Raw genomic sequence first — 23998 nt, forward strand, 5'->3', positions numbered from 1 at the left:
GGAATGGCAACCCGTCCGGTAAAGGTGTCGTATCGTCGCCAGTATCTGCAAACATGAATGCGACTCGTCGCACATGTCAAATTCACATGTTGATCAGTTATCGGGGACCAGATACAGGTCCGATAAAGTAACCGAATGCCGACTGGTTTGGATAAAGAGTGTGAATGCAACCTTACTTGAAAAGGAACATGTTAGCATAGCTCAAGATGAGCAATCAATGAGCAATCGCATCTGACGTTATCAGACAATTCCATTGGATGGAAAAATAACAGTCAAACGCATCAGGAAAAGGATGCAATCCTTCCTCTGTGGCATGTGCTTGAGTTGCTCTTGTTAGTGGATTGCTCATGACTCGGGCGACCCGCTTAACAATCGTGACGATGAGTATTCTTCTTGCATGTGATGTCGGTGCATCATCATCTCCAGTTTTGACACGTGCTAGAGGCCCAGAGGCTTCAGGTACAGTTCTTAGCGACTCTAGTCTCGACGTTGGACGTTGAGTCGAATTGATCTTGTGATGCTGCAAACAAAAACCTAGGCCCAACAAATCTATCGCATCATTAATCAAGCGAAACGCCCCCAATTTGGTATATCTTGTGATGATGCTCTGATATTAGGTGCAGCTCTTTAGCGATCTTCCCCACTACGCCTCTAAAACAAGTCACCTGAAGCCACTGTAGCCGGCCCGGTTTTTAGTGGGCTATCGTCGTGCGCTGGGCTTGTTTGTTCAGCCGGTCCCTGCAGCAGCAAAGAAGGTCGCGAGCGCCTGACGTTAACAGGTTTCTTGTCCCCCCACGATCGCTCTCATTCCCAATCTCTCCCCAACACCCGCTTCATCATCATCATTAGTGATTTGCCGTTTCTTTTGTCTCTCTGCGATATTCTTTGCGGCCACTGGCCGATTTAACTCGATGCTCAGTTGACATATCCGTGTTATCGCCGACCATGGAGCGCAATCACATGCTTCCTGGGGAGTCCGAGTCTCGTCATGTCCTCGGACCACCACCTGCTCGACCTCAATCGTTGATGGCGTTTTCTCCTCCAGCTTATTCCAATGTCGCTTCACCGAATGCGATAAAGTTTCCTGATGTTCCTACCGAAATACCGACTTCTTTGCCTCCTCTGGCTAGATTCGAAGCCGATAGCGATACCAAGTTACCACCTCTGAGTTCACTTACGGGCGAAATGGCCATGGAACCGACCAAGACTTGGCTTCCTTTGCATCCTATGCCTTATCCGCCAGTTCTTGCGCATAGTATTGATAGTCCGACACGAATGGATCTCGATGGGAGTAGCAACAGTGTCGTCAGCGCTGCTTCTCCTGATGGTCTTCTTGACGCGAGGGCTGGTAGCGTCAGCCTTGATGATCCAGATGTGCGGCTGGCGGCTGAAGCGCTTGGTGACTTGAGAGCAGGTATGTTGCCAATTCTAAAAGCGATCATTTCTAACGTTACAGACTTTATATCTTCACCACCACATAGGAACTCCTCCCTTCCAGTTAGTCCACCGACTTCTGGGCTTCAATCGAATCAACCACAATCGCCACAGCCTGAACCGCTTCTGTCTCTACTTACGACGACTCATCCACTGTTGGCGAGTACAATTGAGGGCGCTACCTCGGCGTATGGTGGCGCCAAGAACTTTTCACCGCGTTTTCGATCTGGCGCCGAATATGTTGAAGGATACCTGACACCTATTGCGAATACTGTTGGTTCAGTTGGTCGAGTTACTGGCGTTGAAGGAGGTGTCAGATGGTTTTTAGGTGCTGGAAGACGACAAAACAGCTCAACGTCGGATTTGGAAACCGGCAACAGCAAGAAGCGACGCAAAACGGATGAGGATGAAGCAGTCAGCAACAAGCGATTCGAGTCTGAAGGAATGCAGCAAATGAGCGACGAACAAATGGACACAGCGCCTTCACCGTCTTCAAAGACCATGTCTCGTCGCATGTCAACTACTAGCACCGTCGACACGCTCCCTGCTTACGATGAGTTGAGATCACCCGCATATACCGAGACTGATGCCAATTCACCGCGACCATCACGACCAAACAGCGCCTGGCAGTCACGTCTGATTACGTCTACTTCTGGCCTCAGTGTCGCCATGAGCCAGGAGAGTCTGCGCAGTCTCAAATACTGTCTACAGTGGCTTCGCTGGGCCAATGATCACATTGCCCGTGTGATTTCGGCCTTGAAAACTACCCTTGATGAGTACGAAAAGGTACCTGACGGACATGGCCAACAGGCTGATCCTGAGTCTCGCTCTCAACTTGCTGCTCGCATCTCAAACCTCAAGGGCGATGTCCTCAGAACCCTGCGAGAAGCCATCAATACTGTGTCCAAGTACGCAGGGGGCGCATTGCCCGAAAACGCACGAATCCTTGTGCGACGTCATCTCACCAGTCTACCCCAACGATTCCGTGTCGCCACCATGACGGACAGGAATGCCGGGCAACAAGACAGCGAGACTGCTCTAACTGAAGGTGCACACAAAGTTTTGGTCTTGGCCAAAGAAGGTCTGGACATGGTTGTTCAAGTAAGTGGTGTCGTAGATGGAACAATTGTCAGCGCTGAGCAATGGCTCGACCGTATGGGCAAACGAAGAGCCCAGGAAGATGAGAAGCCAATGCTTCCTCAGACTGAGGTTAATGGAGATGTGAAAATGGGTTAATTGGAAACGAAAACTGACCTGGTGTTCCAATATCACGAGGAGCTCAATTATTTCCTTGAATGACAACGATCAGTTGGTGATGAGCGAGTTGGATTCTGGCGTTTGGTTGGATTTGTAGCAACGAACATGAGCTGCTTTCAGCGTCAATTGGCGTCTGATTTGATGTACGGGTCGGAACAACACAGTACCGACTATTTAAGACTATTTGGATGCAATTCAATCACTCAATCATGGCACCTTCAAGATCAAGATATTCCACCCCTCGAGTCAAAGCTTGTCAGCATTGTATAACCGCCAAAGCAAAATGTGATCGCAAAGAAACCTGCGGACGATGTGCCTTGCGGAGTCTAGCATGCAGCTATCCTGGGAGATCTCGAGAGCCGACCGTAGATTCGCAGCATAGGGACGCGGACTGCGAAAACTCAAACACGTCGGACACTCTAGACTTTGAACAGAGCAGACAAGAAACTCTTGACCTTCACTTTGATACACTGGACCTTGTGTGTCCGATCAACAGCGACGACATCAAGAATCGATGGCTCAACTCGTATGTTCCTCTCCCTGGACAATCGCCCAAGAACTACAGCCAAAGCGTCATCAATTTTGTCTATCGAATGCTCAAATCGTATGCCTCGACAGTAATTCGAGGTCGTCTGCCACCATTCATCCATCCTATGCAGCAATCATTGGTGCCACTCTCGACCTGCTTTACTCTGGTGCGAATATGCGACCCTCTACCCGGCAACGTGAGTATCGCCGCGGATATCCTCCAGCGAGAAATGACTAGGCTTTACGAAGAGCGAGAGACGTATCAAGGCATCCATCTTCTTGGGGTGTTTCAAGCGTACCTCATTTATTCCATGGTTCTCTTCTTTCACTTGGGGCCTTCGATGCCGTTCCTTCGTCAGGCAATGATCAACTTGCAGGAAATTGCATGCGCGACCTCTCGTCAAGGGCTTGTATGTGCGGCAGAACAACGAGGCGTCCTACCGAAATGGGAACCATGGATTATGGCCGAGGCCAAGAGACGAACACTGTACACCATGTACTTTCTAGACAATGTGTTGTCGGCTCATGATGGTATCACCACATATCTGGGAACTGAGTTGAGGGGACTCTACTCGCCATCGAGCAAGTATCTGTGGCAAGCTGATCGGAATGGGTGGGAACAAAACTACTACTCTCATCTGGCCGAATGGGGAAGTGACCTTTTTCGACTGGATGAATTGTGGCCATTTCCAGATGGAATGAGTGAGGACGACATAAAGCGCCAACGACGGAGGGTAGATCGATGGTTGGAAGATGTTGATGAATTTGGGACAATGTTGTATGCAGCCTCGAGCTGTACTCATGGAGGGTAGCGCTTTGACTTGACCGAAACAACTCGGGTCGTCAGATCGCACAGCCTTGCCTCAGGGAGGCCCTAGCTTGCCAAGATCAATACTCGTCCAAATCGGCCAACTCTGTATAGCGGTTCGAACATGTCATCCAATAATGTTTTGCCCAATTACGCCACAGGATCACCGTCCCTAACCCGTCGCCTCGAGTCATTGCAGCGACCTCAACCAAAGGAAGCCCTGTAACAGAAACAAAGTTCAGCACCAGCCGTTAGTGGCGTTGATCGTCGACGGTTGGCTCCCCGGCGATCCACTAGTTGAAGCTTGACTCTCAGATATCAAGGATTCATCGCCTCCCGTCATGCTGCATCTTCATTTACAATGAATTCGACCTCTTCCACGACATGTGGAATGCAACAGGTCCCGATTCGAATCGAAATGCCCCTCCTGGGGTTGTTCCCGATTACAACAACCCTGAAGACGTTTACTGGACGCTGAATATTGTCTTGACGACGATATGTGTATTCTTTATTACAGTCTTTTTTATAGTACGAATTTATGTCAAGGGAACCATTAGCCGGAATTTTGGATCTGAAGATTGTATGTCTACGTCTCATGTCAAACAAAGCTAACAGTTTAGGGACGTGTGTAGCAGCATTTGTATGACCGACCTTCAATGTCTGGCTATTGCTAACCTTTAGATTACCGCCATCATGTACTGCGTCACCTGTTTTATGAGTACGTCTATTCTCTTTTCGCTGCGTCACTAACAAGGTAGTGGCCCGGTATGGAGCAGGGTATCATGCTTGGGAGATTCGCAAACCAGAATATTACAACTGGCTAAAGGTGAGCAGCCCAAGTGCATCCGATCGATCTAACAAGTCAGTGGTTCTATGCCAGTACGGTTGTCTATATCCCGGCTGCCTTTTTCACCAAAGCGACCATTTTGCTACTGATGGCACGAGTTTTTGCTGTTGAACCACGAGTCGCAAAGGGAATTAAGATCTTGATATGGGCTTTACTGGTGGCATACATTCCGATTCAAATCCTTCGAATTGTCAATTGTTATCCCATTCGGACATATTGGGACCCCGATGTCAGAAACGCACGATGTCTCAACCAGCGAAAGATCTTCTTTTCAGATCTGTCACTGTCGATTGTTACGGATTTGGTCATTCTGTTGATCCCGATACCGTTGACTTGGAAACTCCGAATGTCGATAGGCAAAAGAATCAAGATTGTGTTGCTTTTGGGGGCTGGCGGAATCGCTACAGCCTTGACACTCTTCCGTGTTGCCAAGGCGGTAGACTTTTTGAACTCGGATGATATCACGGTCGATTATACGCCGATTGGCATTCTAACGTATGTCTGTCAGCCTGATAATGCCTGTCTAACGATTGTAGGGCTCTCGAGATTACCATCGGCTTTGTATGCGCCTGTCTTCCGTCCCTGAACCTCCTGATCGAGCATCATGTCCGTAAACGTAGACGAGCACGAAACCCGAACTGGCCGCGCGATCGAACACGGACATCCCTGTTCAAGAAGCGTTTCCGGTGGATCAGTTCGTCTACAGAACACATGCCCTCTCGACCGAATGGGCCTTCGGATGGCATGATTGACTTGGACGTGGAAATGGCCATGTTGACAGGTCAGCCTGTACGATTACGAACGGGACGAACAGCCAGTGCAGGATCTCACGATACCCGACCACTTGACCATCGACTTAATTCTGGCGACGGACGAAGAGAGGGATGGCTGACTCAAGATCGGGACGAGCAAGACAAGGCACAGGACAGCAAATTCATCATGCGAATGGTGGAGGAATCAAGAGCACGAGCAGACGAAGGAGCCAAAGAATCATGGTGTCCCGTCTGGGATGGACCGAGGGATCCCATGGCAAGTCAAGGAAGTTGGAAGTTTAGCGTGCCGTCGCATTAGAGCAGCGTATACCCAGGTATGTAAATCGAATTGGTCATGATAACGACAGCTTCCATCCAAATTTGTGAATAATCTCCCTCCAGTCTTGGTTTGTACTCGATACTTGAAAATCTCTTGTGTGCCAGATCAGCTTGAGTGCATTCCAAACAGCAGATATGTTGCTGATTGGCCATTTACTATCCATCAACATGAAGTGATCCAACACCACCTTTCGTTGTTCATCTGATGAGCATGCACAGCCTGCCAAGAACAGTGGCCACATTGGGAATGATCTCCGAGTCTGTCCTTCAACAATGATATCGGAGAGACAAGAAAGAAGAGATTCGTGGAGGGCCAGAATTGATTGGTGGGTGATGGCTGTGTTGTAGCATACGAGGCGGAGGTAGATTTGGGCTGCAATTCTAAAAGACTCGGCGCTTTGCAAGAGGTAGGCGTCTGTGCCCTGAAAAGAGAGGTCTTGGAGTCGCTGTTCAATTTCCTGACCTGTTGTGTACAGTTGATCCTTGGATATGTCGTGGGTAGATAGTGACGATATTTCGTTGATGATGTCGACGAGATCCATTGAGCAACCAATTTGTTCATCAACCAGATTTCGAGAATGCGGGAGTGTAGCTTCGACTCTGGCCAGTCCAGCCATTGCTTGGTGTAGCGAGTCCTGGTGGGTAGGTTGCGTAGTCTCCATGAGAATATATCGAAACCGGAAATACTGAAGCACGAACTCGGCTACATTGGGGTCCATACTGTTTCCGAAACTCTCAAGCAGAGCGAGTGCGCCTTGAAGATGACGGAGCCATGTCGGACACGATCCATGTGCGATTTCGAGAGATGCCAAAAGAACACAAGTGAGAAGATTACCCTCACTGCCTTGAGAGTCCGGAAGAGCGTGCTGTAGTTCATGAAGAGCTCGGACTTTGTACTGCATTGATAGAGCGCGGTAGTCTCTTCCGTCTGGGACAATGTTTTGTGCCCATTCTGCTGCGCTCATGGCTAGGACTGCTGAGAACAAAGGACCTTGGAACATTCGGGGAATGACTGATGTACGGAACCCATTCCGGCTTGTGTCCACGTAGACTCTGCTCCTAGAAATTACCTCAACATCTAACCTGTTAGCGGGATAAATCATGGTGAGGATACATACAATACTGCACGAGAGCTTTCTCAACTGACCGTCCCGACTCAAAGGCAAACGGTGATAAACTGCGAGGGACAGATTCCTGCATCCAAGCAATCCTTCCGTTACTCGAGTTACAAACAGCAACGAGTTCTTGAGGTGAGAGATTCAGAAAACTATGGCTCTGGTTATCACTCGGGACCAGATAGTGGTCAGAAGCGGCCACGATAAACTTTAGCGGATTCGATGCTGAAGCTGGACTCGGAAAGACACAGTCGTCTCCTGCTCTTTGGCACCTTTGACAAGTTGGTTTCTCCTCGTCACATCTTCGCTTTCGTCTTCGACAGTTGAAGCAGCCGTCTCGGCTCCGAGACATGATGCATTGCGGATGATGTTAGTTGAGTGTTGGTGGGGAACGGATGGACTTCCGATCAACGCCACGTGACGGCCGTTACATGCATTAGCTTTATGTTTCTATCTTATATTACGGAGTACATACCTTGATACTCCGTAGGCTATCCTGATTATCTAGACTACATCTGACGCCTGTTCTTGATCCAGCAGTGGACTCTCGTTACCCTGCAGCCACAGCGGAGACGGATATTAACCGGCCGTACCATTGCATCATGACGATCACAAGATCTCTTTTGGATATACAGATCCACGCCGCATTACTGTAGTCCGTACTACCCTACTCAATAACCAATACAGCATATTTCCCTCAATTTACTTAATACCAACTCAATGACCCATGGCCACATCCCGACACTTCTCCGATAGTGGAGGGTTAGCCCGCAGTGGGGTTCTCGGAGTCATACTCGGTCGACATACGGAGGCTAAGACGCCGCAATTCTTCTCACTTACACCACACTCCTCCCCGTCAACTCAACGCCCTCCATAGCCTTCAACATGGCTAATGATCACATCCTCACCCTGTCATGCCCTGACAAGTCCGGCATCGTCTATGCCGTGACTGGCATCTTTGCCGCCAACAAGCACAACATTCTCGACCTCCAGCAGTTCTCCGATCCCGTCTCCGAGCGCTTCTTCATGCGTGTGCACTTTGGCCCTACCGAGACCGAGTCCACCGAGCACCTCGTCGAGGCTTTCGACAAGCTCGCTGCCGAGTACAAGATGGACTACGACATCCGCCCCGTCGCCCGCAAGACCCGCGTTCTCATCATGGTCTCCAAGATCGGCCACTGTCTCAACGACCTGCTCTTCCGCATGAAGACCGGCCAGCTGCGCATGGACGTCCCCGTCATCGTGTCCAACCACCCCGACTACGCCGCCCTCGCCGAGAGCTACGGCATCGAGTTCCACCACCTGCCCGTCACAAAAGACACCAAGGCGCAACAAGAGGGCCAGATCCTCGACCTCTGCAAGAAGCACGGCATTGAGCTCATCGTCCTCGCCCGCTACATGCAGGTTCTGTCCCCGACGCTGTGCGAAGCCATGTCCGGCCGCATCATCAACATCCACCACAGTTTCCTGCCCTCCTTCAAGGGTGCCAAGCCTTACCACCAGGCGTACGAGCGCGGTGTCAAGATTATCGGAGCCACTGCTCACTTTGTCACTGCTGATCTGGACGAGGGTCCTATTATCGAGCAGCGGGTTGCTCGTGTTGATCACAGCATGAACCCTAAGGAGTTGTCTGAGGAGGGATCTAACGTTGAGAGCCAAGTTCTTGCTGCTGCTGTGCGGTGGTATGCTGAGCGGAGGTTGTTCCTCAACGGCCACAAGACTGTAGTCTTTAATTAAAAAGTTTGTTTGCTTGTACAAGGGTTGTGTGGTGAAAGAAGTGCTTGTGAATGTGAATGCTAGCCTCTAAACTACAACTCCAGACTCGGCGTGTATGGAGGGATAGCAAGCGACGGATCACCAATCCCCGAGTAGCTCAGCTGGAAGAGCGTTCGGCTGTAACTGATATATGACACCGAAAGGTCACTTGCTCGATCCAGGTTTCGGGGATTTCTTTTGCTGGTTGGCATCTGGTGTTGTTGAGTACCTACCTATATCATGACATCTCAACTTTTTGGTGTCGCCAATTAAAACACACTCAACTCCCACCAACAGGAGAAAATTGACCTTAACTGCTGTAAAACTACAGGTTTTGACAACCAATGCCGCTCCTCGTTCACGCCAGGTCTCGTAGACTTTACCAGCTCCAGAGGTAGATGTGAACATATTTAATTGACTGAAACATGTGAGATCCCTCCGGGGGCTCCTAGCGGAGGGCTCTTCCTCGCTGCGCTCGCACTTGTGAATTACCTGCAAGCAACTGGACAGCATAAAATAAACTTGCAGCAAATGTGAAAGAGGCAAAAAATGAGTTCCCCGAAACCTGGATCGAACAAGTGACCTTTCGGTGAGATGCTTAACAATTACAGCCGAACGCTCTTCCAGCTGAGCTATTCGGGGAGATCTCCGAAACCGGAGGAATAGCCGTTGGACTTGGTTGGGAGTGGAAGTGTAAATTGTACCTATACGCAGCACATTGTCGTAGCATACCTTAATTAATAGTCAGTTTACCCTATTTGACCAGAATAAAGATTGATTCCGAGAAGGAAAACCGAAGTAAAGAAATATTGTCGCAAAGCTTGAATCATACAAGATGGGATGAAACAAACCCCGCGTCATCCGTGTCACAATGCGACGCCTCAACACCAAGCCTGCATTTGAGGATACCAAACACTGCATCCAGTCTCATGCACCCACGCCCGCATATCTCTCTCACAACCAGCCCAGCATCCAGTCCACTTGTACCCAACTCTCCTCGCCGATCGCCATGGCTACTCCTCTGATCGTCAGAGCCATCCCCGAGTAGCTCAGCTGGAAGAGCGTTCGGCTGTAACTGTACCGTCACCGAAAGGTCACTTGTTCGATCCAGGTCTCGGGGATTCATTTTTGCTGTGATTGCATCAGACACTCTGGCGCCTCACCTAACAACTCTCACTGTCCTTCCAACCTCTCCCCTCTCAACCTGTTCAACTCTTCCCCTAACCTTCTTCCAAACCTCCTCAGCAACCTCCTCCACACTCCCGCCTGCATCAACTACTACAAGATCCTCCTCCTCCTGTGTCCAGTCCTCACCCCCATCTAGTCCAAGTTCCTGCGCCGCAACATCTTTTCCGCCCATACTGAGACCCCAGAATAATTCCCGTACACGTTTCTGCATATCAGATCGTTCATAGACCTCTCCACCCCAACCACCTCGAGCTTGAGCTTGCTCTTCGGTCAGATCGAGGAACAAGACAAGATCTGGCCGGGGAAGACCGCGTTCTGGTGCTCGTGCCCACGGGAGTGTCAGAGAGGGGTTTTGCTTGGCGGCTGAGTAGACTATGCCTGAGTGATAATACCGGTCGCATACAATTGTAGTGCCAGAGGCGAGTAGAGATTGGATTTGTTTGCTAAACAGTCAGAATTGAAGTATAACAGACCAACTTACTCACACAGCTTCCCATCTGTTTGCGCTGAACAACAAATGAATGACATGATCATCCATCTCGACATCACTCTTGAGATACGCGTCAATCATCTGCCCAATGGGTGTAGTCCTGTCTACAAAACATGAGCATAATTCACCACTTGTTCTGTGACTTACCAGGAAATCTCATAACCTTGACCTTTTTGCCCTCCTCGACAAATCTCTGCTCCAACAGTTTCACCTGTGTAGTCTTTCCACTTCTGTCCAAGCCCTCTAGGATAATGAATGCGCCCCGACTTGAATCATCCGCTGTATCAGAGCTCGCAATCGCGGCTGTCGCCAAATCGTTGATTGAAGCCATGATGGTTGATGAGGGGAAGTGGATTGCTGACGAAATATTCACACTGTTTTGGTTAGTGGTTCACGTGGGACACAGTGCGGCAGAAATCAGATCATAATTTACACTCAGAACCAAGACATTCATTCAGACAGTCAGTAATCAATTAATACCCAGACAATAATGCAATCACAAAACTATAGCCCCAGCTCTTGGTAGCCTAAGAAGAAAAGTAACGCCGGCCAAACTCCACCATCCATAGCCATCCATTCCATCATTCATTCCATCCGTATCCATTACCATAACAGTTCATGACTTGTTCATGCCTCATGCCTATACAGCTTCATCATCTGCGCTACCGCTTTCCCATAACTCAAAACTCTCTCCTGTTCCTTCGATTGGTTCCAAAACTGCAGCCTTGCTTGAACCTTCTGTGGGCTTGGCCATCAAGGTGTCGATGTCTTCTGTTGAAGGATCGATAGGCTTTTCGACCACAGTCGCAAGCGCAGGCGCATTCACCTCTGGCTCATCTTCAGGTACAAAAATGACTGATGTCTCATCACATCCTTCAGCGTAAAAGTCGGCGGTGTTCATTTCTCCCAATGCGACACGTTCTTTCTCAACAATCATGTCGTCAGCTCTTGGTGCGCGGCGGGTTTGAGAAATGTCATCAGGTGGAGGAACATTTTCCTTATCGCGACCCTCTGCACGGTCTCTGTTGAGTTTTCTTTGACTCTCCTCGTCGGATGAAATATCAAGTACACATGTGCTGTGTTGAAGAAGGTTGGTCATCTCTTGTTCGGGTGTGTCCTCGTGAATGTCAAAGAACCAGCTAGCCTTCATGTCTGGCTCATGCAGAGCAGTGATGGGTTCCTTCTTGGCGCCATAGCCAGGAATAGTACCCTTGAGAGCAGCATCGAGAGAAAAAGGGGCGGCTGATCCAAGACTGAATGAAGGAGGATCAACCCGGGTGTAGGGACCAGCAGTGCGTCGCCGGCTAGATGCGATACCAGATCGCTTGCTTCGGGTGGGAGATCGGCCAGCGGGAGCATAAATGGGAGAAGACTTTGAAATGCCAGAGCTGAGTTTGGCGGGTGATTTAGGCTGAAGAGTGCGTCGGGTCTTGGGGCTCGTGAGGCGATTAGGAATGGGAGATGCAGATACAGGTGCAGTGGGCACAGTAGGCTTGAGGATAAAAGCAGACGGTTTGAGGATGCTGTCCTTTAGGATGTCCTTGTCCTTGGAACCTTTTGATCGCTTGGCAAAAGAAACAGGATCGACATTTTCAGAATCATCGGTATCAATCAATTCAGCCTTTCGTTTACCACCAGTTGGCAAAGCTAACCATGTCAGTGAAGCCCAAACACTCCGCATCTCCACATACCATTTTGCCTGTTCTTGAGACTTGTCAAGGTTTGGAGACGAGTCCCATCAAGGGGAGCAAATGGTTGACGAGTGACAGTAGCCATGATGGACCCAGCAGCGAGTGAAGTTGTTGTTTATTGTTATCGCGTGAGTCGAACGTGTAAATGAGTGAAGACGATGATGAGTGAAAGTGGGAGAGAGCGGGTAGAAAAGAGGTGCCAAAGGTGGGTTCTGCTGCGGAGGGCGCGTGGAGAAGATCGGTAATAAGGGAGCTTCAGCGCGAAAGTGGGTTCCCTCAGGGCGTCGTGCCTTGGACGTGAGCGCGGACGTGACGGGCGGCCACTAGAAGCAGGTCACTAGAATGCCTACAGATGGCAGTGGGCCGACAGGTATGAAACAAGAATGCAGATTCGCGACCGTGTTAATTAGCAGTGCAAGGAATTGATCATCGATGTCAGAGAGCTTTGATCATTCTAGCATTAGACAGTCAAGATAAGGCCATCTCTGCCTGAGGTGTTTTCCCCTCAATCAATGCAAGTTGGTCACCGCTAAGCACTTTTCCAAAATGATTCGCTCAATGCAACATGCCTTGGCCTTGTGGGACGTCCAAAACTCCACAAGCGTCAACCCAGTTCGCTCCATGCCATGTCCAATCGTCGCGCTGAGCGCCAATGCAAGGGAGATTTCAGATGCAGGATGAAGACATTTAATGTAACGCGAGTTCGTGTTCCTTGATCTGTGAGCCTGTACAAGCCTGAACTCAATGCCCAAGTCGTCTGCCCGAACTCGTTGTACCCAGCCAGCTATGTGCATGGCCGCCAATATGCGACCATGGTCTCATCACAACATTGGCAGACACGGAATTTCAATTGGTCGTCGTCTTTCAGCTGATCTCACCGATCGCCAACCAGCTACTGCCTCCACTGAAACGGGTCCCTGTTAAGTGTAACTTTATCCTGGCTTGTCACTATTAAAGGCCAGACCACCCGCGATCTCTCGCGTCGTGTCCGTGTCGAACCCCTCTCGATGATACTTGTGTGCAACGCCAATGCATCGAGCTGCAAGTCGGAGGCTGGGAGGCGGGACAGTAACATTTGCTCGGCGTTTGCCACTCATTTGACCTGGTCGCATGCATAGCCTGCCAACTCAGAGACCATATGTGACCGTAGGACGCACCAATGCTCAAGTCACAATACTACCGCCATGGTCGCATATGGTTACAGTTGAGATATATCTATTGTAAGCCCCTATGAAGTGATAATACTACAGTCGTGTCTGAGGTTGAATCATAATAATATTCCATTGTCTGGCCTCTTGACGTCGCCGCTTTCCTCGTCCTCCTCACTTGTCCTCATGAAGATGGTGTGGCCCAGGATTTCCCGACCTACTCGGGCCTTGCTCATCATCTTCTAACATGTGTTGTCGTGGTGGTTTGGTCCGGACCACTGTATCGTGGTGCAAATGATGAGCTGAAGGAAATGCTCCCGGCGTTTTTTCGTCTTGCCGAAGCAGATGATCAGGACTAGCTCGGTAGGTTGCAACTTGATCGAATCCAATGTCGTGATTGGCTTGGGTCTCATTCGTCTCGCTTGCGTCCTGAAACAAATCGTGTCGATGAACTGCAGGTGGACTGGCAGGCGCCTTTGTATCGGTTCGAAGTTGATGAATTGAAGGAGGATACACAGGAGCAGAAGTGTCATCCTTCAACCGGTGAGTTGCGTTGGTTCGATATGGTCCTTTTGGATCTTTGGAGAGGTCGTGACTGTGGTCAAGCGTTGCATCGGTGGGCGCCACTGGATCTCGAGCGATTGACCTCTCCCGGGACTTGCTTCGGCTGCTTGCAGATGAGGTTGGAGACGTGCACTCGGATGAACCTTCGGGAATACATGGAAGGCTTGCATCAGGCTCCGTATCACAAGTGGTGACCTTGCTGTGCGATCTAGAAGTGCTCACGGATGTGGTCATTGAGGGTTCGGTCTCATACCCACAGCAAGAGCGTCTCCGATGATGTCCATGATTGATGAGCTCGTGCTCGATTTGAATGAGGGTATCATATGGATAGCAGCAGCCCCGTAAATTGTCTTCGCTTTGAGTTCCTGCGATGTTGTAGAGATCGCGAACCTTGGTACGCAGATTGGAGATCAAGCCACCATATACTAGAAATGTTAGAGTGTTTGACTTGCAAGGGGACACTTACAAGGCAAGCAGGCAGCGAATTGCACGCAGGGGAGAGAAACGGCCGGGTTATTCAGAGGTTTCGACTAGTATTCCTCTTGTGTGTCGACGATTCCTTTCTTGCTGATATTGAATCTGACACGACCATTCGGGGGTGAATCACATTCAAACGCCTTGTCGAGAGCATCCTCGTAGCTCTTTTTGGACCGACCGTAAACAATGCAAGGGCAGAGAAATGTTTCCCATAGGATGTTGCATGGGGCGAGATCCTTATCATCGTACAGCCATTGTCCAGCGAATGGCTTCTCCATGGTGTATAGTGAAACGACAGGCGGCGAAGGGCAAGGAAAAGAATGATGATAATGCAGTGATAAAAGTGTGAAGATGATGAAGAGTTTGAGGGGCGTGATGAGAAGAGAATTGTTGAGTGAAGCGCATGCAAACGGCAGGTGAACACTGTCGCGTCACTTCCTGGAAACGTGGTGATGCCTTCCTGGGGACAGCAAAGTCATGGGAGCAAATGAAATGGCAGGAGCTCATTGTGAACCACTCAATCCTCGATTTTCATCACCCGCCACCTATTATCCAGCTTCATTCATCTCCATCCATCAATTCATCAACACATCATCAGCCCCCGTCATCATCCTATCACCATTCCTCGACTGACTCTTCACAAGCGAGAATATTGGGCTCTCATTCACAAGGCATACCCTCAATATTGACACCATCTCTCATCATCATTCATGTTCCACCTCCCGACAATAACTCCCATCATCTGTCTGCCACCAATCATCACCGGTCTTCAATTGATCCATCATTTCCCAAGCAGAATGTCGATTTGGTAGCCACAGACTGCGGCAAAGTTTCCGAGCTCACTTCACGGCACACTGACTTGAGCTGCACTAGGATCATATTGCCATGGATGACAACCAAGCTGGCAATCCTGATACGCCATCAGGCAAGAGCAAACCTACTACCACTACCCAAGCGTTGTGGTTGAGTTACGCTTACGAGCACGATCGGAGGTTTGCCGGCAGGACAGCCCTTTCAAGACAAGATCATGAGCTGACTTGAGTACCAGGATGACGATAGACGTTCGAGCAGATGACGGCGAGACTGAGAGCGCTGTATTTCACCAGCTCACAATGTGAACGCGGAGGTCACGGAAATCGAGGTACTGCCGTCAATTTTAGTTGCGAGGAGTTTACTGATGGGACTCAGACCTGCCCTTTCGATTGCTCCATGGCCGACACGACTGGCCCCTCTCCCAGGATGACTGCTCGTGCATCAGCGGCTGAGGCAAGCGGACTGAGAGCGCTTCTTTGACCTGGCATAGCTAGGGTCTTGGCTGATCAGAGCATCAAGTTCCCTTCGAAACATCTCAAATTTCTTCAAACAGGTGGTATCTCGGCCATGGCTAAGCTATGTAAGTCTGCCCGGCCACCATATATTCACATACTAACAGTCCAAGGCTACTTTTGCAACCCCAGAGAAGGTATCAGTACCGTTTCACTCCTTATTGCACGCCGGTGTTATCTGCAGTTGAGGCCTGTGGCTGACAACTCAACAGCACACAGAACTTAGCACCCTGAGGGCAACGGAGAATGCTTTCATGCCTTGCCCGTTTTCGAAGTCAAGAGTGTCTGCGATGACGCTGCTGTCCATGTCGAGGAGAATAAACCCATACGGCTCGCTATTCGAATATTGCCCCTCTTGCAAATACAGCAAACCGCTTCACAGGACAAAGGCTACCTTGGCTCAGCCACCCAATATCCTCGCCCCCCGAGCCGTTGCTGATGCTATCCTGACTCCGCTACAGAGTCGCTTTTCTCCCAGCCCTACCTCCGCCATTCAACTTTGTCGGCAGGTTCCACGCCTATCAAACCAGAACGCCTGGCTAACTGACGATACAGACCGTGCGGTATTTGGAAACGCTCTGTGTGATCATCTAACCCAATTTGTTGACAATTAGCAACTCGACCCAGAGGTACTGCCCGATGTATCGCCTGGACGGATGCTGATGAGATGCAGCAACACCTCTTTGAAACTCGAACAACTGTGACTGGCCTTATGACCACAGAGATAAGGACTGCTCATGACCAGCGTTTGAAAGGGAGTAGGCCCACAACGCTGCAGCAAGCACCTGGCTACAGCTAAACTTTTACAGTCTGAGAAACAACCCACATCCCCTTCCAAGCATGTCGGCTACACATGTCAGGCTGCTGCAGGTGCTGCCACAATTTTCGATGTCGCTGGGGAATGCGCTGATTAGATGTAGACATACCCAATCCAACCATGTTCAACTTTGGCTCGTCTTTCAGCCCAAGTGAATTCAGCTACTTGCCGATTAACAGGCGACCCTCAATGATGCTTCTGAGAAGATCTACTATAAGTAACCCCGCCACATGGCCCTACCTAGGGCCATGTTCTTCGGGGGGGTTGACAATGAGATACAGTTGCTTGATCGACGACAAATTTCCTACCGACTCAAATTTCGCACGAAAGGCCGTCATGATCGTATGTGCTCAATGGAACATACGAGAAAGACGACACCCATATACTCTAAGCGATCGATTGGTCTCTGGACATACCTACGTTGATAGGATGACAACACTTACCACCACCAGTCAGCCCAGACAACTGCCATGTGCCTTGCGGGCTGCTCAAACCCTCATTATGGCTTCCTCGACCTCAATTGACGAAGGGGCTAACGATAGCCAGAGCCCAGTGGCGACACAAATACGATACCACCGAACTTGGGCTTCTCTTCTTCATGTTGACTGACATTCAACAGCCATGCAAGACACAAACCAATTCTGTGGGACCATCAAACCCACGGTGCTGAGGGTGACATCACGCAAGGGATCGATATCAACTCGGTGCCCAAAAGCTTGTATAGCTCGGAACGATGATTGAACTCTCATGCCCCTTCAAGAAGCTCTCGATGTCCGGGCCGTCAAGTTTGACCAGAGGCGGGTCAGGGTCAGCGTAATTCAGTACTAACAGCCTAGTGAATCAAAGATGCTCCTCGCCGACTTGTGCAACATGTTCAACCCTATAATCCCTCGGTCTCAGTCGCCAAAGAGAGTCGATGATACCTTAACCCCCATTTTGATCGATGGACAGGCGGCCTCCACAGCTTCGGACTACGCATATTGACCTTACGACCAACGACCAACCGGCGCCGGACACACTTCTCTAGCCTTTGCCCTTGGAAACCTTGAAGGGCGATGATGGTATGTTGAAGAGGACCTCGGCGATCGGCTTCGACTTCGAGTTGGGAATATCGACTACACTGACCATACTGTGCAAGTGGCTTGAATAATACTGGAACAGATAAACATGCGGTTTACACAGTCTTTCACTTGGTCACGAATTTTGACTTGACGACTGACATCTAATCGCTGCATCAGAAGGTCTCCGAGTCTTCGCTCCGCCGAGTAGCCACGAACAGGCACCGAGAGTCAGTCAAAAGGGCGTGACATTCGTCATTAGTCCTGGACCATGGCACATGGCAGTGCCGGTGACGACTGCACTATGATACTCTGTAAGTGTTCCTGAGGCTCTCACATTGCCTTGGTACGATGTCGGCTGATAGAAATGAGCACCCAAATTGCTACACTTGCTTCCAAGTACCGACTTGACCATCGACTTGTGGCCGTTGTATCACAAGCTCCCCAGTGTCCATGAGGCACTAAGGGTAGGTTGAAAGCAGCAGGTAATCACAATTTTTTCGAAGCTTACCATCAGCGCGGCCCAAACTACTCAACTCTTCTGTGTACCCTGTAACTGCTGTTGAAGAATACTTATGATATGTCTAGGCATGGCGACGACCAACATGAAACGATCCCGAACCACCAGAATCTGTCGATAATTCTACCCTGCAGCTGACCTCGGAAGGAACTGAATAATGCTGAATGATGGATACCGACCTCATATGAATGTCAGTGCACAATCTAATGACCATATCAGACAATTGAAGCCGGTAAAAAACAGATCTTGGCCGCTGGAACCATGAATCTTCCACGAACGTTCAACGCAAGCTATTGCGAAACTCTGCATCAGCCCCAACACCTGCTCGAAGCACCACACGAAGTCAAAGTCACCCACGGCAATCGACATTGGCTTCCCAAATGTTTATGGAACAGCCAGTGAGTGCAGTCCACAAAAAGTTGGAAATCCTGTATAATGCTGATGATATGCATGGATGAGAACGATCGTCGAGTAACGACTCCTCGACCTCTAGCCACCTTGGGTTCCGATTTCATGTCGGACGTTCGCAGAGCAAGGCAAATGACCTAATTATCTCCCACCCGCTTAGAACGTGTCATGGAAACTGAAAAGAAGTTGGGAAAAGGCATGTGTTTGCTGCTTTAAGTTTGCAATGCTGACGATGCCAACATCTCCGAGTTACATGAGCTGCAACGACGGCACCAAGTGTATAGGGCCATTCAGCGTTTCTCGACTGAATTATTTGCCCTGTTCTGCCATCTACCGCTTCCGATACGTCATCTGCCGTCCACACCCAAAACCTGGAGGGTGCTGAGATGTCTAGACTTTGACGCCTGATAGGAAGAGGTTCCCTTCAACCACCGCCTCCGCAATCTCGACCTTGACATTGAACTTCAACCGTTGAGTCAGATAAACGTAACCCTATTCATTCTGCAGGATAGACTGACGGTCAGTCGATTGGCATGATGATTGGAATTGACTACGAGTCTACCTGCCCATGAAGCAGCAGCCGCCGACCTTTCCTACGCCCGTCGTTGAACCTTTCCCAGGTTCCGTGATAGGGCCGTGTAATTATGGTCTCTTAGCGATAGCTGCTCGAACCCATTGTCCATGCGGCCCTCGTTTATCTGCACCCCTACAATCTCTGTAAGTTTCAGAGGCTGACTTGCGCCGCTGCTTATACATCTGGTAAGCTTGCTCAAGCTGACCACTCCAGTTCAGCTCAAGATGTTAGATCCATCCTTGCGGTCTGCGCACTTGATGACTAGACTTTTTCGGGACGACTCAAGTGAAGAAGCGGCGTCTATTACAACCAAGGATGTTGTCAATTTACACGAAACTCATAGCTTCCAACCGTTTCCCTTCGTTTCTTGAGACTCGAATGCATGGGGAAGGCTGATAACTCGCACCGAAACAAAACTGGCGGCCGATCAAGCTGAACACTCTGCCTTGGCTTGAGATACCAACCTCAATATCACCCCTGATCTCTTGATCTCGTGAGTCCTTGGCTACTCTGGTCCGTTAACCAGTCTCGACAGTCGAATCGGGTCGCATTTGAAGATACACGCCACTCAATCTAGAGGCTTCCAGGTCGAGCAGTCTGCATGAACTCGAGCGCAACGTTAATAATATAGTGCCGGACGAAGATGGCAGATCGTCTCTAATTCGGACAGCCCGTACGATTTCCCTTCGGCACGATGATTCCACGAATGCACCAAGGTTGTCTTGCAATCCAAGCACAACGGCTAAGACACCAGATAAGTAGGCTGCATTGCACACTCAGCAAGACTCCAATGCCCATCGATTTGACGACCCAGAGACTCCGCCGACTGGCCTGATCAGGCGAAGGCATGACCTTCCATCACTGGAGCGCTTCGACTGTCTGTAAATCACCAACCAATGCAGATGTTTGGGACACTGGCTGCCTATAATTACGCTGGCGTCAAGCATGGGCCAAAGTGAATAGCTTCGCATCTTGATACCAAACTCAGTCTTCTTATCTACGCATTGGGTTCTGTCAGCTCTTCCAGCATTCATGGGGCTGAGATCTCATCGAGTCTGCGCCGTTCAGGTCAAACGACGATGTCGTCCACACTCTACACCGTTCTGGCTGCCACTGCAAGTCACCAAACCGCCATAACTGAAGAACGCCGATTGAGTGCCAACATACGATGTCAGCAAGCTAAGTTGGAGCTGAGATTTGCGTCCTAAGCCACGAACTCAGTCGTTCCGTATGCGCTGTTGGATCTTGTTACCTGTCTCCGGGCGTTGCCAGAGGCATCAGAAACCGATAGGTGCGCGTGGTAGTTCTCGGTACGACTGACATGACACAAGCCGAGCCAAGTCTCCAGGTATTGGATTCACCAGCATTCAGGACGCTGACTGATACCCCAAATATTTGCCGCGCGGGCTGCCTCATGCAATGTCAAAGGACACCCGAAAGCTCACATTCGATGCATCGAACCATCTCTTTGAGCAGTCATTCGCCATCCAGCGCTGGCCATTGCAGTGAGAACTTCCGGGCTCTTCAATCTCATTTGCACATGTTGCCCAACTGCAGGCGACTTCACCTTCGCCGAAGGTACTGATTGGATATGTAGGTACGACGTTGATACAAGAACGACACGACCTTAGACAACACAGATTTCAACGGCAGCACTTTCCGATACGGTGCACGTCAAGACACCACGATTGGCATGCATTGCCTCCAATTTGATGCTTCAAACAAACCTTTGGCGAATCTCTGTGCACATTCGCGCTGATCATTCAGGCGAGTTCATGCGCTGATATTATAGGGCTTAATGGAGGACCAACCACAAAGGGATGATTGCATTCTAAACATCGACACCGAAGTGACTGGCATCAATCGACGAATAAATTGAAGATCAGTATCCCGGCACTTACGACTACCTTGAGAAAATGCACTCGATTGACATCAACTTGCATGATGGTCTCGCTGTGGCACTGATCTCAAATTAGACCAATATTTGTGGGCAATAAAACACCCCGACAGGGATCACTGAGTCCCCCACTCAGGAGAGACTTGATTGTCACCACTTATTCGTATCAAGGGTAAATCCGAATACTGTGGTTCAATCAACTGCCGTCCTGCCACCAAGTGTCACTATCGTCATCGGCTGAACCGACTGTATCACATCAAACCTTCGAAAGTGGCAATAGGAACAATGAGAATTCCAACTTCAAGTCCGTTTTTGGTAAAGAAAAACGGCTATCAGTGGCAGCAACACAATGACAGCGCCACTGAGCACCACGAACTCAAGTCTAGAATTCTTCTTATCCATTCCTTGGCAATGGAAGCTAATGCAGGGACCCCAGTAAATGCAGAGACCAGGTTCTGGACTTTAACTGAAGAACTCCTCACTTGCATTGGGATATTTCGCATCTGGTACGTAAATCTGAATGACTGAGTTTGTGATATCGGATCTATTATACGCGGAGATTGGGATGAAGTGCGATCCAGTTGCCGAATCTTTATACGCGGATTTCTTGCTAGACACGGACACGATTCCGAGTGCGATAAGAATACACGGAACTCCAAAACACAAGTGGATGCTGTGCCGTGATTGAAACACAACGAATAGCACAACCATGAAATCAGATTCGATCGTGGCGACAAACACATCAACATTGTGGAAAGCTTCTTTATTCAGGACAGGAATTCTGTGGCTTTGCTCCCGCTGTTTGAAGCCAAACCTTGTGCCTGTTCCTGGCTGACTCCTGATCAACGGGATCTGTCATGTGTGAAGTCATACCAGATGATTGACAGCCCACTGACCAAATCATCAGTTGGGGGCGTGATATGGACGATAGTTGAACACAAGATCACGGCATCTCGGCTGCCAAGAAGAATAATCTTTCTTGGCTTTGCGGAGAGATACTCTTATGGCACAGCCTAGAGTCCCTAGACAGCTTGAATGAAGTGCAATTGGCGAGTCAGTGCCAAGAGCCGGCGATTAACCCATGTTGGTGGCGCCGGCGAGAATTAGCATTAGGATGCGGGTAAATCACTAGATAAACTTGAGCCATTTTCGAAGGGATGGAGGTGTTATTCGTGGGAATCGATCTAGAGACATGCAGCCGTGCCACATGGGATCTGATCTGAAGTCTGAGGGGGTGTTGGTTTGCTATCTGAGGGATTTCGGTTACAGTCTCTGTCCAAGGTAGGCAGTGCATTTTGTGATATTTTTTGTGCATGTGTTGTGTTTGTGGACAGCCGCGTGTTATGCAGACGGACCAAACCTTGATTGGTGATGCCATGTTTCGATTGAATGGTGATGGTCCTGGAGCAATCTAGAGCGTAGCAATGGCCTAGCTAGCCCAGCCGGGGACCCCCGCTGGACCTAGCTCGTTTAGCTGGGAGCTCCCACCAAGCCCAAAGGCGGCAAGCCAGCAGTTAGCGCACCCGGTTCGGGCCCAAGCGTTGAAATGTGCAGGGGGCTTGGTTCATTTTGGATTAGTTAGGGGTTCCCTCTCTGTCATGTCTCTGTCTGCTGTCTGCTGTGCTCCTGTTCTCCTCTTCTACGTCTTTTGTGGAAGTCAGGTCAGTCGAGCGAGAGAGTTTGTTCCATCAGTGGCGTTGCATTGCGTTGCGTGTGTTGAGAAAGAACTCATATACAAGGTTCCTTCTCTCGGGCCCCATCGCTTCACTCTCCCTTGCTTCGACCGTCTTCTTCTTAACCATCGCAATCTCGTCTCTTTGGGAGATCCTCTTTGATTCTCTTCTATTTTCTTGGCTTTATTACTTGCCCCATCATAACCAATCCAAGCGTCCCATCACCGAACGGACTTGAACGACGATCAATCCATGTTCTAAAGACTTGCCTTCACTCCTTGCCGATTGAGGATCATCTCTTGCATCTACATTCATTCGCATTCATCTACATCCAACTGCGCAGAGATCCCAACCTTGGTTTCACTCAAGTATGTACCAGCCGTTGGTGTCACTGTCACACCAGCCATAGCCACGCGTCACTAACCGCGACAGCTTTCAATTCATCCAATCCTTCAAACTTGAATCAATCAACCTTGGACATCTCGTCGCCTCATCATGCCTTCAAACTACGAAAAACTCTCCCGCCCAAGCGGCGAGACAAACCTCACAATCCCCGAGAAAGCTGCCACAAATGCGTCCGTAACCGAAACCCCTCGCATCAGCACAACATCCACCCCCCAAACAGACAAACTCAACCCTTTCGACACCGACATCGAAGCCATGGTCACAACACGAACATCAGATTCATGCATGCACAAGACATCGAGCACCCCTCTCGCCAGAAAGACCGACTGCCAAGTTTGGCCCGGAAAAGATCACTGGAAACAACAGGCCAAGGCCGCAAAGGCAAAGAACCGCTGCACCTGCATGGCCAAGCTTAGCCAACGCAATCGATGGATCGTCAAGGGGTTGATCATTTTCCTCGTCGTCGGCATTGCCGTCGGTGTTGGCTTTGGTGTCAGCAAGCCTCTCAACGCTCCCATATGGGGAGACAAGGACGACAAGTGAATATTCGACTCTGCCTGCATGGACAGGATTTGTTTCAGGACTTTGTTCCAAATTTTGTTATCGCTAGCGCGCTGATTTCCTTTTCATGAACGGCGTTGTGGTGTCATTTGAGTTGGCATTTCTTAGGAGTGATGGATTACAGGACAAGGGTCTTATTTTATTGGGGGTAGACCAAGACTAAACTAGAGTCTAGAATAAAGTCTCGACGGTGGCCATCGTTTCACATCATACTCACAGTTGAGGTTATCCGTACGTAAAGGCACTAAACCCTGCACCTCCACCAGATCTTCAGGAACAGTAGATGCGGCCCGTTAGGTTGGTCTGTCTGTGGGGAACGGAAAGATGCAGATTCGTGAGAAAAGCTCTCTTGATTTGGAAATGGCTG

At 49.7% G+C, this 23998-nt stretch overlaps 8 protein-coding genes across 8 annotated transcripts; 4 read left to right on the forward strand and 4 right to left on the reverse strand.

The window, feature by feature from the left end:
- Nucleotides 1-945: 945 nt before the first annotated feature.
- On the forward strand, nt 946-5945 carry FSUBG_6835 (Clock-controlled 8; the record flags this gene model as incomplete). The annotated part of the gene is made up of 6 exons (XM_036685076.1): nt 946-1414; nt 1499-2643; nt 3126-3997; nt 4351-4607; nt 4862-5369; nt 5411-5945. 6 exons carry the CDS (start codon nt 946-948, stop codon nt 5943-5945), a joined length of 3786 nt encoding a protein of 1261 aa, XP_036537687.1.
- A 34-nt stretch (nt 5946-5979) lies between these two features.
- On the reverse strand, nt 5980-6930 carry FSUBG_6836 (uncharacterized protein; the record flags this gene model as incomplete). Its single annotated transcript, XM_036685077.1, has 1 exon — nt 5980-6930. One exon carries the CDS (start codon nt 6928-6930, stop codon nt 5980-5982), a length of 951 nt encoding a protein of 316 aa, XP_036537688.1.
- Nucleotides 6931-7965: 1035 nt separating this feature from the next.
- On the forward strand, nt 7966-8817 carry FSUBG_6837 (Formyltetrahydrofolate deformylase; the record flags this gene model as incomplete). The annotated part of the gene is made up of 1 exon (XM_036685078.1): nt 7966-8817. The coding sequence occupies one exon, from the start codon at nt 7966-7968 to the stop codon at nt 8815-8817; it is 852 nt and encodes a 283-aa protein (XP_036537689.1).
- Nucleotides 8818-9994: 1177 nt separating this feature from the next.
- On the reverse strand, nt 9995-10844 carry FSUBG_6838 (thymidylate kinase; the record flags this gene model as incomplete). The annotated part of the gene is made up of 3 exons (XM_036685079.1): nt 9995-10466; nt 10509-10617; nt 10661-10844. The coding sequence occupies 3 exons, from the start codon at nt 10842-10844 to the stop codon at nt 9995-9997; spliced, it is 765 nt and encodes a 254-aa protein (XP_036537690.1).
- A 309-nt stretch (nt 10845-11153) lies between these two features.
- FSUBG_6839 (thymidylate kinase) lies at nt 11154-12289 on the reverse strand (the record flags this gene model as incomplete). The annotated part of the gene is made up of 2 exons (XM_036685080.1): nt 11154-12160; nt 12205-12289. The coding sequence occupies 2 exons, from the start codon at nt 12287-12289 to the stop codon at nt 11154-11156; spliced, it is 1092 nt and encodes a 363-aa protein (XP_036537691.1).
- A 1237-nt stretch (nt 12290-13526) lies between these two features.
- Nucleotides 13527-14671, reverse strand: FSUBG_6840 (uncharacterized protein; the record flags this gene model as incomplete). Its single annotated transcript, XM_036685082.1, has 2 exons — nt 13527-14341; nt 14524-14671. 2 exons carry the CDS (start codon nt 14669-14671, stop codon nt 13527-13529), a joined length of 963 nt encoding a protein of 320 aa, XP_036537692.1.
- A 607-nt stretch (nt 14672-15278) lies between these two features.
- FSUBG_6841 (uncharacterized protein) lies at nt 15279-16632 on the forward strand (the record flags this gene model as incomplete). Its single annotated transcript, XM_036685083.1, has 7 exons — nt 15279-15385; nt 15442-15507; nt 15554-15642; nt 15697-15786; nt 15832-15889; nt 16101-16281; nt 16528-16632. The coding sequence occupies 7 exons, from the start codon at nt 15279-15281 to the stop codon at nt 16630-16632; spliced, it is 696 nt and encodes a 231-aa protein (XP_036537693.1).
- Nucleotides 16633-23160: 6528 nt separating this feature from the next.
- FSUBG_6842 (uncharacterized protein) lies at nt 23161-23613 on the forward strand (the record flags this gene model as incomplete). Its single annotated transcript, XM_036685084.1, has 1 exon — nt 23161-23613. One exon carries the CDS (start codon nt 23161-23163, stop codon nt 23611-23613), a length of 453 nt encoding a protein of 150 aa, XP_036537694.1.
- Between the last annotated feature and the right edge of the window lie 385 nt (nt 23614-23998).

This window comes from Fusarium subglutinans (assembly GCF_013396075.1).
Source record: "Fusarium subglutinans strain NRRL 66333 chromosome Unknown NRRL66333_c0000076, whole genome shotgun sequence".
NCBI classification, from domain to species: domain Eukaryota; kingdom Fungi; phylum Ascomycota; class Sordariomycetes; order Hypocreales; family Nectriaceae; genus Fusarium; species Fusarium subglutinans.